At 40.6% G+C, this 15,022-nt stretch overlaps 1 protein-coding gene across 4 annotated transcripts in view; it reads left to right on the top strand.

Annotated features, from left to right (window-relative positions):
- LOC133778442 (TMV resistance protein N-like) overlaps positions 1 to 14,621 on the top strand; it is a 29,461-nt gene extending 14,840 nt beyond the window's left edge. Inside the window, exon 7 of one of the 4 annotated variants that reach the window (XM_062218371.1) lies at positions 14,368 to 14,621. In XM_062218371.1, coding sequence (XP_062074355.1) covers positions 14,368 to 14,412 — 45 coding nt within the window. In that variant the 3' untranslated portion in view covers positions 14,413 to 14,621. Of the gene's footprint in view, positions 1 to 10,856; positions 11,076 to 14,367 lie in introns of those variants that run through there. The other 3 variants (XM_062218373.1, XM_062218370.1, XM_062218372.1) reach the window with 3 other exon arrangements.
- The last annotated feature ends 401 nt before the right edge of the window (positions 14,622 to 15,022 follow it).

Raw genomic sequence — 15,022 nt, forward strand, 5'->3', positions numbered from 1 at the left:
TTTCCTTCGCAGGCCGCAACTCACCAGAAAAGAGTCGTGGCTCAGCCCCACGAACCCAGAATTTTTTGGGTTTTTCTTCAACCGAACCCAACTAAAACTCATCCAATTTCATCCCACTCCTCCAATTAAATTCCCACAATCTATATACTCATTCTCACCAATCAAACCCAGCTAATTATCATAATAAAACTCATCAAAATTCCCAAACCAAACCTCCCAACTATCAAGCATGCATGAACACCATAGCTCTAAATAATTCAACATAACTAACCATAACAACTTTCAGTTCAAAACTCTTACCTCAGTTGAGTTGAACCACTTGAGCTAAACCTCTGATTTCCCCAAGCCTGACACTATTCCTAGGCTTTAATCTTCAATTTCCCAAAAAAAACCTCAAGCTTCCATGGTGCATAAAGAAAACGTGGGAGAGAGAAAGGGAGAGTTGCTACTGTGTCTTCCTTTAATTTCCTTAGCCTTCCCAAACATTCCCAGCCCATCATACACTATACTTAGACCAAAAATGACTATTTTTCCCCTTGCCCTTAGCTTATTCATCAAGTGTTCACAAGGGCAATTTTGTCATTTGCCTCAAATCCCGCTATCCACAATTTACATCCTATAATTTCCGCTACTTCCAATATTCTCACACGGTTACCAATAAATTTCTTATTACCCACTAATTCCCGGTAATGTACTAAATCACTAAAATACCCCTAAGCTTACCCCGAGCCGAGTTTAAAACCCCGTTGTGACTTTTCCGCTAACTTGCTCATCGAGATCGCCTCTCGTTGAGTAACCCAAATATATCTACATAATAATGTAGTCTCAATCACACAAACATATATTTAATATCCCTAACATGCAAACATAATTATATTATAATATAATTCACATAATAACTCAATTATTCCCTCCCAGCCCCTTAATCCAGGCACTAAGCCACATTAAGAAATTTGGGATGTTACAACTATCCTTGTTATATTATTTTATAATATAATGTAATATTATATTATTTTATAATATAATGTTTTAGATTAAATAAATGTGACATAGAGTGTCACATATTGTAACATATAATAGAGAGTTACATTATTTGGATATATGTGAAATATCCAAACATGTAACATATTTGGTGTTACAAATTCATCACAAATTTGTAACTCCTAAATATCACCCATTATTGTGTAGATTTGTTGTTACACAATATTGAGATGAATTTCTTAAAGCCATATGAGAAATGGCTTATAGAGATTTGATTTTAACTCCCATATTGTGTATGGAAGTTACAAAATCAAGTGGGAATAAATTGGAACGTTTTGGAAAAGAACTTAAAAAATTGGTTGCTGAAAATGACCAAGGGCCGCGGCGCTTGAAACAAGCGCCGCGGCCCTAGTGGCTGACAACTTCATACGATTTCGGTTTTTATCCAATTTTGAACGATTCCAACAGCCAAGTAACTCCCAAATCTCTATTTTAATTCCATAAAACACCCAATTAATCATTGGTAACAGCCATGGGGGTTGGTGGAATTTGAAATTCAAAGGGTGTCTCTAAACTCTATAAATAGGAGCCTAATGCTCACTTGTAAGACACACCATTTCTATCCACTAGAGCACTTTGGTAGAAACATCTTGAGGCTTGATTATTCCAGAAAGCATTTCCTATAATCTGTGAGAGATCCCTTAGTGCTTGAGTTAGGGGGAAATAAGCTTTTGGACAAAGGTTTCAAACCTTGTTCAAGTTGGTGATCCCCAACACTCTTCACTTTGGTTGTGTGAGTGAGAGTTTATTGTTTTGGTTCTTGTTCTTATTTTCTTCTATTGCTCTTTCTTCTTTTCTTCTTATTCTATTTACTTGTACTTTTGTTTAAAAGTTGTAATTCTTTTATTTCCTTTGTTCAAACACTTCTAGTTTACTTGTATCTTTTTGTTATAGAGTTGTACTTTCTATTTCTATCATCTTACATCTCCTTCTCCTTTTATTTGTATTTTCAGTTATAGAGTTGTAACACTTTATTTAATCAATCCTTGTCTATTGTAATATTTTGCATAGAGTTGTAATATTTTCTTACCATTTCCATTGAGGCAATACATATTTACCTAACAATCCCCTCCTTATAGGAATTTCGTCCTCGAAATTTTACCTGAACAGCTCGGGATACTGATCCCGCATAGTTGACTCCAACTCTCAGGTCGCCTCCTCGACCTTGCCGTTCCTCCATAATACCTTCACTAAAGGTATAACTTTATTCCTCAGAACCTTGTCCTTCTTGTCTAATATCTGGACTGGCTGCTCCTCGAAGGACAAATCCGTCTGCAGCTCTAGGTCTTCATAACTCAGCACATGAGTCTCATTAGAAACATACTTCCGTAGCATCGAAATATGAAACACGTTGTGCACGGCCGACAACGCCGGAGGTAATGACAATCTATAGGCCACCTGACTGATCCTTTCCAGAATCTCAAATGGTCCTACGAATCTAGGGCTCAGCTTGCCCTTCTTGCCAAATCTTCTCACCCCTTTGAACAGTGAGACTCTAAGGAAGACATAGTCTCCCACCTGGAACTCCACGTTCCTACGCTTCGGATTTGCATAACTTCTCTGTCTACTCTGCGATGCGAGCATCCAAGCTCTGATCTTTTCTATAGCTTCATTGGTCCTCTGAACTGCCTCAGGACCCAAGTATCTGCACTCACCCAACCCATCCCAATGAATAGGTGATATGCACTTCCTACCATACAACATCTCATAAGGAGCCACTCCTATGGTTGCCTGATAGCTGTTGTTGTAGGAAAACTCTATTAGAGGTAAATACTTACTCCAAGATCCCTCAAAATCCAGTACACATGCTCTCAGCATGTCCTCCAGTATCTGGATAGTCCTCTCAGACTGACCATCGGTCTGAGGATGATAGGTTGTACTAAACTTTAATTGTGTGCCCATTGCCTTCTGCAAACTTCCCCGGAACTTGGAAGTAAAAGTGGGATCTCGATCTGACACGATCGACCTCGGAGCTCCATGAAGACGTACTATCTCTTTGACATAGAGATATGCATACTGGTCAACGGTATAGGTTGTCCTCACTGGCAGAAAGTGAGCTGATTTAGTATTTCTGTCTACTATCACCCATACTGAATCATGCTGACCCACTGTCTTAGGCAATCCCACCACAAAGTCCATTGCGATATCTTCCCATTTCCATTTTGGAACATCTAAGGGTTGTGATAATCCTGCAGGCCTCTGATGTTCAGCTTTGATCTGCTGACACGTCAAACACTTAGCTACATATTTAGTTACATCACTCTTCATCCCCGGCCACCAGTACAAAGTTCTTAAGTCCTGATACATCTTCGTGGTGCCAGGATGCAAGGAATACGGAGTGGTATGAGATTCATCCAGAATCTCTCGCCTAATAACAGCATCCATCGGAACACAAATTCGACCCTTATATCTCAGCAGGCCCATGTCTGATATAGAATAGTCCTTAGCTGCTCCAGCTAGAACATCCTCTCTAATCTTCACCAACTGTGGCACTTGTAACTGACTCTCCTTTATCCTTTCTAGGAGAGTAGATTGCAGGGTAATGTTGGCTAACTGGCCCACTACTAACTCAATCCCTGCTCTGGTCATATCCTCTGCTAACTCCTTGGATATCTGTCTCACGCTATACAACTGCCCTGGCCCTCTCCGACTTAGGGCATCAGCCACCACATTGGCTTTCCCTGGATGATAAAGAATATCACAATCATAGTCTTTCACCAATTCTAACCAACTCCTCTGTCTCATATTCAAATCCTTATGTGTAAAGAAGTACTTAAGGCTCTTGTGGTCTGTATATATCTCACACTTCACTCCGTAGAGGGAATGCATCCATGCCTTCAATGGAAAAACCATAGCTACCAACTCCAAATCATGGGTTGGATATCTCTGCTCATAATCCTTTAACTGTCGTGATGCATAGGCAATCACCTTCTCTGCCTTCATAAGAACACAGCCTAGCCCCTGCCTCAAGGCATCACAATAAACCATAAACTTCTCCTGACCAGTCGGAAGACTCAAGACTGGGGCGGTAATCAAACGCCGCTTCAACTCCTGGAAGCTGTTCTCACATTTATCTGACCACACAAACTTTTGGTTCTTACTTGTTAATTCTGTCAATGGGGATGATATTCTTGAGAATCCTTCCACAAATTTTCTGTAATAGCCTGCCAACCCAAGGAAGCTTCTAATCTCGGAGGCATTCCTTGGCCTTGGACAGTTCTTAACAGCTTAAATCTTAGCTGGGTCTACCTTGATCCCATCTCTACTAACGATATGACCTAAGAATGTCACCTGTGGTAACCAGAACTCACACTTCTTAAACTTCGCAAATAGCTTATGTTCTCTCAGTCTCTGCAAGACTAACCTGAGGTGTTGTTCATGCTCCTCCTCTGACTGTGAATAAATCAAGATATCATCAATGAAGACGATCACAAACTGGTCTAGATAGTCCTTGAACACTATGTTCATTAGGTCCATAAAAGTTGTCGGGGCGTTAGTCAAACCAAATGACATAAGGAGAAACTCATAGTGCCCATATCTAGTACGGAAAGCTGTCTTGGGTATGTCTTCGTCCTTAGTTCTCAACTGGTGATAACCAGACCGAAGATCTATCTTTGAGAATACCATTTTACCTTGCAGTTGGTCAAATAAGTCATCTATCCTTGGTAAAGGATATTTGTTCTTGATGGTCAACTTATTCAGTTCTCTATAGTCTATACACATCCTTAGCGAATCATCATTCTTCTTCACAAATAACACCCCATGGTGAGAAACTGGGTCTAATAAAACTCAGATTCAATAACTCCTGTAACTGTACCTTAAGCTCCCTCAACTCTGCTGGGGCCATTCTGTAAGGTGCCCTAGACACTGGCTCTGTTCCTGGTGCCAACTCAATAACAAAATCAATCTCTCTGCGCAATAGCAACCCTGGTAAATCCTCTAGGAACACATCCAGGAATTCACAGACCAACCTAGTCTCTGATGGTCCCACTGGCATGACCTGTGTGGTATCCACCACATTGGCTAGGAATCTTATGCAGCCTTTCTGTAATAAGTCTCTAGACCTTAATATTGAAATCATAGGCATTCGGGGTCCATGCACAGTGCCAAAAAATGCAAAAGGTTCCTCACCCTCAGGTTCAAAAGTTATCATCTTCTTCTTACAATCAATGGTTGCTCCATATCTAGTTCACCAGTCAATTCCCAAAATCATATCAAAATCGGTCATGGCTAACTCTATCGAATCAATTGATAGTTCCCTACCATCTACCATCACTGGTAAAGACCTAACCCACCTCCTGGAAACCACCAACTCCCCAGTGGGTAATAATGCTCCAAATCCCACATCATAAAACTCACAGGGCCTACACAAACTATCAACAATCCTACTAGATACATAAGATTGTGCAGCACCAGAATCAATCAACACAGAATAAGATATGCCAGCACTAGAAAGCTGACCTGTGACCACTGAAGGCCTAGCCTCAGCCTCACCTTGTGTCAATGCAAATACTCGAGCTGGATTCGAGTTATCTGGCTTCTTAGGTTCTTCTTTCTTCAGTCTTGGGCAATTCTTCTTAAGATGCTCCACAAGCCCACATACAAAACAGGCCTTCGCCCGACACTCACCCAGATGACGTCTCCTGCATCTGGTACATTCCGGATATGTCTTCCAGTTCTCATTGCCGCCCTGGCGGCCAATCTGTGCACCCTGTGGCCTCCTATCAGGTCTAGGAGCTAAACTGGTATCTGGGGTCTTCTTTTTCTGATCGCTGGGGCCTCCGCCCCTACTTACTCCTGAGAAGGGAGGTCCCGTCCTCCTCATATCTCTCCTGGCTGCGTTATCACGCCGGATCTTATTATCAACACCCTCTACAGTAAGGGCTCTCTCCACTACCTGAGCGTATGTCGTCACTCCAGGTACAGTGGTAATTCTAACATCTCGGGCTATCATAGGCTGCAGCCCCTGAAGGAATCTTTCCTTCCTTGTCCCATCAGTGGGCACCAAGTCTGGAGCGAACTTGGCTAACCTGTCGAATTTCAGGGCATACTCGGCCACCGACATATTCCCTTGCAAAAGTTTACTGAACTCCTCAGCCTTTGCGGCTTTAACAGCCTCATTGTAATAATTTTCATTGAAGAGGGTTTTAAACTCTTCCCATCCCATTGTGGTTACGTTCCTAGTTTGGGATACCACCTCCCACCAGATCCGGGCATCTTCCCGAAACATATACGTGGCACAGGCCACCCTTTCATTGCCTATAACTCTCATGAAGTCCAAAATAGAAGTAATCATGGCCATCCACTCTTCTGCCTTAAGTGGATTAGCTCCACCCTCAAAAACTGGATAATGCTGCTTCCTGAACCGCTCATATACCAACTCCCAACGGTTCCCCAACTCTATTTGCTGTTGTACGGCCGGTACTGGAACAACAGATGGGGTCCCTGATGTAGCGTTCCCAGCCAGAACCTGTTGTTGCCTCAATTGTAGTATCTCTTCATTATGTCTTTGCAGTTGAGCCTGCAAGTCTGCAAGCACCTGATGCCAGTTCTCAGGGGCTGCCGGAGGGTTTTGAACCTGATCATTACTTTCGGCCTGGTTCCCAGCATTGACTGGCTCATTAGATTTCCCTGGAAGCATACTTCCAAGTCTATCTGCAATCAATGACTCAGCTTATCAGGCAGTAATAACAGTATCTCACATCAACCCACGGTTCAAAACTGATTGAATAAGCATCCACATGCATTGACAATGCTAATAAGCATCCATATAGTTCTCATACAATAATCATGCTAATAAGCAGAGAAATTCATGATATCACTTAAGCAAGATACTAATAAGCATATTCTTGGCATGCATAACCACTTAGCAATGCTAATAAACATTTTCCTTAGCATGTAACGACGCTGATAAGCGTCCTCTATCATGGGTAACATACAGCAGCGCTAATAAGCGTTTCTAACATTCATCAGGTTCAATGACGCTAATAAGAAATCCTATAGCATTTACTAACACCTATCATGCTAATAAACACGTTCTCAACCTACATACAGTAGTCAAGGGCCAGACCCTATCAGAATAACTCATGCTTCTTATTTAAACTAGCATGTAAAGCACACATAATTCAGTTAAGCAAACATACACATAACTATATTAATAGTTACCTAACCCTGAGTCGAGCTTGTCTTTAGCAGTGAATGTACATGCCCAGTCCAAAATCAGGAACCCTTAAACCTTGGCTGCTCTGATACCAAGTTGTAACGCCCTGCTAATTAGAGTCCATTACCAAGTGTGTTTAAAACCAGTGTTGGACTTGCTAAACAAGTCATTTGGACTAAACATGTGATTAAGCCACTAAAGGTTTAGGTATTAAAACTTTTGATCAACTCATAAGCATTTTCATTAAGTTAAAAAAAAACATGTTCTTTACATGGGATCCCAAAAACATCAGTTTAAAAGTTAATTACACTACTCAGGTTACATATTAAGCCGACCTAGGCGGCAAAAGCTGGGTTTAACCCTAGTTCCCCTGAGCACCACAAAGCACCTGTGAGCCAGAAGGCTCAGCAAGAAAACATAATCAACAATTCACAGAATAAAACAACTATCAAACAGTAATAATTGAAACTGGTGCGTTCATAAAACCAAACTGGAGACCATAGAGTCACACAAGTGCATGTTGCACTTTCTTTCAAGTTGTTGGCATCCGAGCCAGTCAAGTGCATGTCGCACTCCCAGTGTGGCCCAGTCATGGTGGCCTACACTCCACGTGCATTATGTCAATCTTAGCTTATAAACTAAGTTCTTAAAGCCCTTGACTTATAAGTCAAGCCACCACATGCCTCCAACTTATAAGTTGAAGCCTTGAGACTCTCGACTTATAAGGCGAGTCTCCCAGAGTCCAATATACTCTCAACTATTAAGTTGATCCTCACTTAACATCCTAATAAATCTCTGGTTTATAAACCAAGCTTCACGGTCACAGTAGACAATCACATGTTTCATACATCATACTTAACAACAATTACAATGCATTATAATACATTCAAACGACAATGATAGGCATAATCATAATTATGCGCATTACAGTGTACCTAATCAATTATTCGCAAACATAATTATAATCATGTTCATTAACAAAGTCAAAGCTTTATTCATCTATATATTCACCACATTGACTAAGCTCTAATCATGCATTCACATAACAGGTGCATTTTTCTTACCTTCGGTCTGTATGCAAGTTACTAGCGACGTCCCTTTGAGTACGATCCCCGATTCAAGCCCTTAGCGTAAACTTAGTCACAATCGTAATAAGGAGGTTCCATCAACAACAGATAAATAAAAGCTTCCAGACCAAATCTTAGCCTCCGGGACATCGAATTCCACTTAACAAGGAAGTAGAATCGATCCCGAGCCCAAATGGTTAAGTCCCCTAACCCAAAAATCCCATTAAGGCCAAAATTCCCCTTAAGGGCCGCGACCCCAAAAACCCAAGCTGCGGCCCGCCCCTACCGAGCTCTGCTGGCTCGAATTTTCCTTCGCAGGTCGCGGCTCAGCCCCACGAACCCAGAATTTTCTGGGTTTTTCTTCAACCGAACCCAACTAAAACCCATCCAAGTTCATCCCACTCCTCCAATTCAATTCCCACAATCTATATACTCATTCTCACCAATCAAACCCAGCTAATTATCATAATAAAACTCATCAAAATTCCTAAACCCAACCTCCCAACTATCAAGCATGCATGAACACCATAGCTCTAAATAATTCAGCATAACTAACCATAACAAATTTCAATTCAGAACTCTTACCTCAGCTGAGTTGAACCACTTGAGCTAAACCTCTGATTTCCCCAAGCCTAACACCTTGATTCCTGTAATGCCCCAAAATCCCTAATGCGGTTTAATGGCTGGATTAGTAGGCCGGGAGGGCCATAACTGTTTAATTATGCCATTAAATGATAATATGCATGTTTATGTGAATTATATTATAATATGATGTTATATGCATGCATGTGGGTCCACATTTGACTATTATGATATTTTGGTAATTTGGCCTGTTGAGGGCATATTTGTATATTTGGGTGCATATTGTGATTCGTGAATGAGATCCCATTATTATGGAGATATATTCGAGCTATTCGGAATGAGACGGTCTTATATTATGGATTAGCAGTTTTGTCATAACGGGGGTCTTTTATTGGGATATTGAGTTATGAGAATGTTATTTGATGAAAAATTGGGAGTTATTGAGATTAGGAGGAAATTCTGGAAGTTTTGACTATAATGTCCCCGGGGGGTGTTTTTGAGACCCTGAGAACTAGGTTTTATTTGAGGTTACTTAAGCTTGAAGTAGCTTGTCAGATAGTATGTACGTTAGAAAAACCTCTCGTTCTTTCCTGTTAGTTCGTTTTACCGTTCGAAGCGTATTCGAAGAAATCTCGAATTCTAGGAGTCGGAATCAAGTGAGGATCGAGGCATAGTGATCCTAGGAAAGATTAGAAGCTTCTTGATCGAAGGATTTGACAAGAAACAACCCAATCAAAGGTAATCTAAGTTTAAAGTTTTGAGCTTTTAGAGTTTCTAAGCTTAGAATTGAATTTTGTGAATCTTTGAGTTTTTGGTTCATTTGAGCCTTGGGATTTGATTGTTTTGGGTCATTGGGAAGCTTGGGAACTTAGATTTGATGATTTGTAAATGTTTAGGCATGTTTTTGGGAGGTTTGGGATGAAGGGAATCGTGTTTGGGCAGGTTCTAGGTTGGGGGTCGCGACCCTGTTCTTGGGGTGCCGCGGCCCTAGCTCGAAGAAGCAGGTGGTTGAGTCTGTGCCTGCTGGGCACCGTGGCCCTATGTATAGGGTGCCGCGGCCCTTGCTTCAGGAATGGCTGGGGGTCGCAGCCCTTGGGCAGATTTGAGCTTGTTTGTGTGTTTTGACCCCGGGAACATAGTTTTAGGCGTTGGGATTATTCCTACTACTTGGATTAGTTTTGATTGATGTCCCGGAGGCTAGATATTGGTTTGGAAACCTATGTTGATCATTTTTATTGATGATGTCCCGTATTTGGTTATGACTAGGTGACCGCTAAAGGACTAAAAGTTGATCGTTCTCAAGGGTCGTTCTTTTATTCATTCTAGCTCGAATCTGAGGTAAGAAAACTGCACCCCATATGTGACATGCATGGTTATTCATGAGGCATGTTGAATGTTTAAATGTGGACATGGATTGATTATTGAATGCTTAGCAAATCTTGTTCACTTGTGCATGGTACTGACTAATTAGTCAGATTTGGCAAAGGTGTCAGTATCAACTGTGAAGCTGTGACTTATTAGTCAAGTTCGGCAGTGGTACTAGGCACTGGTAACATAGTGCTGACTTATAAGTCAGGAAGGCCTTAGCGTGTTCAACGCAAGCCAATAAAGATTAGATCTAATCGACATCTACATTAAATGACTCAAAAGAGCGTTAATGCCGGACCGACCTTAAGTTCAATGAAAACTAAAAGCGCTGGTGTGACTTACCCATCAGTCACTCATCTGTTAAGTTAGAGACTTACCCATCAGTCTCTCATTTATTTAAGCTAATGACTTACCCAGCAGTCACTCATCTGTTTAAGCTAGTGACTTACCCAGCAGTCACTCATCTGTTTAAATTAGTGACTTGCTTGTCAGTCACTCATTATGGTTTACTAGAACCTCAAGTGATATTCACTCATCTGTTTAAGAGCTATAAGCTCTGTGTGATTATAATGATAATGTTTATATGCAATAATGTGTTTTCTTGTTGGGCCTTGGCTCATGGGTGCTATGTGGTGCAGGTAAAGGGAAAGAAAAGCTCACCCAGCCTTGAGTGGAGAGCTTAGGTGGTGATGTGTACATATGCGGCCGCTTGACCACCACGGCCAAGGAGTTCTTAGAGGAACTAGGGGGTTTACCCTATTTTTCCGCTTAGGTCGGCGGGTTTGTAAATTTGAAACAGTAATGACTAGTTTGAGTTGTGAATAACTTGTAAAAGATTTTATGGGCCCATGAACAGTTTTATGTATTTAATAAAATATGTCCTTTCCTTTTGATTGGTTTTTTCACCTTAGCCTGTTAATAACACTTAGATGCACGTTTTTAACCAAAGGACTCGGGTAGCGGGTCAAATTTCCGGTTCACCGTTCACCGTAACTGTTCTGGGGTAACCAGGGCGTTACAATTCCTAGGCTTTAATCTTCAACTTCCCAAAAAAAAACCTCAAGCTTCCATGGTGCATAAAGAAAACGTGGGAGAGAGAAAGGGAGAGTTTTTGCTGTGTTTTCCTTTAATTTCCTTAGCCTTCCCAAACATTCCCAGCCCATCATACACTATACTTAGACCAAAAATGACTATTTTGCCCCTTGCCCTTAGCTTATTCATCAAGTGTTCACAAGGGAAATTTCGTCATTTGCCTCAAATCCCGCTATCCACAATTTACATCCTATAATTCCCACTACTTCCAATATTCTCACACAATTACCAATAAATTTCTCATTACCCACTAATTCCCTGTAATGTGCTAAATCACTAAAATACCCCTAAGCTTACCCCGAGCTGGGTATTAAAACCCCGTTGTGACTTTTCCGCTAACTTGCTCATCGGGATCGCCTCTCGTCGAGTAACCCAAATATATCCACATAATAATGTGGTCTCAATCACAAAAACACATATTTAATATCCTTAACATGCAAACATAATTATATTATAATATAATTAACATAATAACTCAATTATTGCCTCCCAGCCCCCTAATCCAGGCACTAAGCTACATTAGGAAATTTGGGATGTTACATTTATGCTTGGACTTGATTAAAGTTCAGGCTGCAAGCTTCTAAGGTTGGACCGTGAATGCTGGCTTCTAAATCCATTATGTTGTGCTGCCTTAATCTTTAAATCAAGGTGGAATTTTGTAAGGAATTTGGTGATTCAAATATGAAGGCTACAACTTAGCAAAGCAGCTGTGATGTAGAGCTGTTTGATTGGAGAATCATTGTGGAGACAGGCGGTTTCATGCTGGAATCATTTTTTGGCAAAATGATTGGTCGGGCTGTAACGTTTTGTACGACATAGTAGTGGTAAGGACAAAACAGTATGTTAGAATATTTTATTCCACCTTTCTACATGAGGCACAAAAAGGGGAAGAATCTTTCGAGGCTTAACAGAATAGAAAGAGAGGAGAAAAATAGAGAGTATTTTTCTGTATTGAGAGAGTGAGATAAAGAAAAGAAAAAAGCAAAACTCCATTGTTGTAAGCTTGATTTCTTGTATGACAGTTGCAGAAATGTCCAAAAATCTCTAATATGGTTTAATGCCTAGATTAGGGGTCGGGAGGGTCATCATTGATTTATTAAGCCATTATGTGATTAAATTCATGATTATATGATTATATGATGATAATTGCATGCATGTGGGTCCACTTTTCATTGTAAGGGTATTTTGGTAATTTGGCCCGTTGATAGCATATTTGTATATTTTCATGCATGTTGGTGAGGTATGGATGAGGCCACATTATTATGTGGATATGTTCGGGCTATTCGACATGAGACGATCTTAGAATGCAAGTTAGCGGTTTGGTCATAACGGGGTCAAATACCGGACTCGGGGCGAGCCTAGGGGTAATTTGGTAATTTACTACATTACTGGGATCGAGTAATGGGGGAAATTATTTGGTAATTATTTGAGGATATTGAGAGTATTGGGAATTGGTGGACGTTAATTATAATTAACGGGATAGACGAGAAATGACAATTTTGCCCTTGGGGGCTGTTAAGAAGTTAAGTTAGGCTTAGGGGCATTTTGGTCTTTTGACCTTAGGATATATTTAAGTTAGAAAGATGTAGAAGCTTTAGGAGCAAAACAGAGCAGCTGGTTCTTTCTCTCTTCCGATCATCTTTCTCCTATTTTCTTCCTTTGGATTTTTGAAGCTCAATTTGAGGATTCAAGCTAGGAGATCAAGGTTTGGAGCTTAGGACCTTAGTTCAACCATTGAAGGGGGTTCATTTCGAAACTGAGGTAAGGTTTTCAGCCATGTTTTTCTGGTCTTGCTCTGTTTTTAAGTTAGTTTTGAGCTTGAAGTTTTGATTATAGAAGTGGCTATTTGAGGTGGTTTTAAGAGGTTCAAAGCTTGGGTTTTTATGAGGTTGAGGTATTGATGAGGCTTTTGGGTTAAATTATAAGTTTGGATGGTGTTTAGGTTGGTTTTGAAGCTTTGTATTCAGGGGAAAATGCAGGGGAGAAAACCAAAAAAAATTTGGTATGTCAACTGGCGCCCTAGCGCTTGGCAGAGGAGAGCTTAGGGTGTTGTCTTACTTGGGGCAGCGCTGAGCGGCCCAACTCTAGGTATGTTTCAGCAATACCCATTTTTAGGGCTTGGGAGGACTTTGGGGGCTCGGGGGATGGTTCCACCACCCCGTTGGGTGGATTGGAAGTCCCGAGAGCACGGGAGCGGGGTTTTAGACCATGAACCTTTTATCATTTATTTTATTATTTGGTTATGACTAGGTGACCGCTAAGGGAATTGAGGACCGATCATTCTCAATGGTCGTTCTTAAATTATTTTACGCTCGAGCCTGAGGTAAGAAAATTGCACCTAGTATGTGAAATGCATGGTTATTGATGAGGCATGTTGAGTGCTCTATTTGTAAATATGGATTGCATATTAAATGCTTATCTGTGAATGGTATTGACTTATTAGTTAGAAACGGCAATAGTGTGAGTATAGATTGTGAAGTTATGACTTAATAGTCAAGTTCGACAATAGTACTAAGCACTGGTCGTATGATATTGGCTTATGAGTCAAGAACGGTATTAGCGTGTTTAACGCAAGCTGAAAAGATTAGATCTAATTGACATAAGCATTATCAACATAAGCATGAAATGCTTGACCGACCTTAAGTTCGATGAAAACAAAAGCGCTTGTCTAGTCTAAAGGCTAGTTACTTAGAGCCAGAGCCAAAAGGCTAAGGTGACTAATACGTCACATGGCTTAGGGAGCAGATTCCCATAAATGGACTTATTAGCCCTCTATTTAACGAGCAAAACCCTAGAGATGGACTTACTAGTCATCTATACAAGGAACAAATCCTTAGAAGTTGACTTATTAGTCACCTGCACAGTGTGTGACTCAATAGTCACTTATCTGATTAAGGCTACAAGCCCAAGCATGATTATCAGAATCATTATTGATATTCACTTATCTGATTGGGCTGCAAGCCCCAGAATGATTACCATAATAACTTATTGGTATTGTATACATGTAGTAATAAGTTTTCTTGCTAAGCATTGGCTCACGGGTGCTATGTGGTGCAGGTAAAGGGAAAGAAAATCTCACCCAGTCTTAAGTGTAGAGCTTAGGTGGCGATGTGTACATATGCGGCCGCTTGACCACCACGGCCAAGGTGTTTCTCAGAGGAACTAGGGGTTAACCCTATTTTTGCCGCTTAGGTTGGCAGGTTGTAATTTTTACACTGTAATGACCATTTTGGATTGTAAATAACTTTGTAAACACTTTTATGGGTCCATGTACAGTTTTATGTTTTAAATAAAATATATCCATTCCTTTTTACTGAAATTTTTACCCTGGCCTATTAATGACACCTAGATGCATGTTTATAACCTAATGACTCTTTTAGCGAGTTAAGCACTGTTTAAAGTTCATAGTAACAGTTTTTGAGTAATTAGGGTGTTACAGCTGTTGTCAAAACTCTCTTGTATTTGAATTATCTAGTTTATAGTGGATTTAGCATGGCAAAGCCAGCAAGCTGGACGTAGGGGACACATTGTCCCTGAACCAGGATAATCTTCTGTGTCTATTTTACTATTTTATTGCTCTGTTGTTTTTGTTCATATTGCTGCCTTTTGTACTTTGTTTTCTGCTGCTATTTGCTTGTTTGTGTGTGTACCGAAGCTACCATTTGTGCATAACAAAATTTGTACTGAGTCACCCTCAAAATCATTAAATGAG

The sequence above is a fragment of the Humulus lupulus genome, chromosome 5 (genome assembly GCF_963169125.1).
Source record: "Humulus lupulus chromosome 5, drHumLupu1.1, whole genome shotgun sequence".
In the NCBI taxonomy this organism is placed as follows: domain Eukaryota; kingdom Viridiplantae; phylum Streptophyta; class Magnoliopsida; order Rosales; family Cannabaceae; genus Humulus; species Humulus lupulus.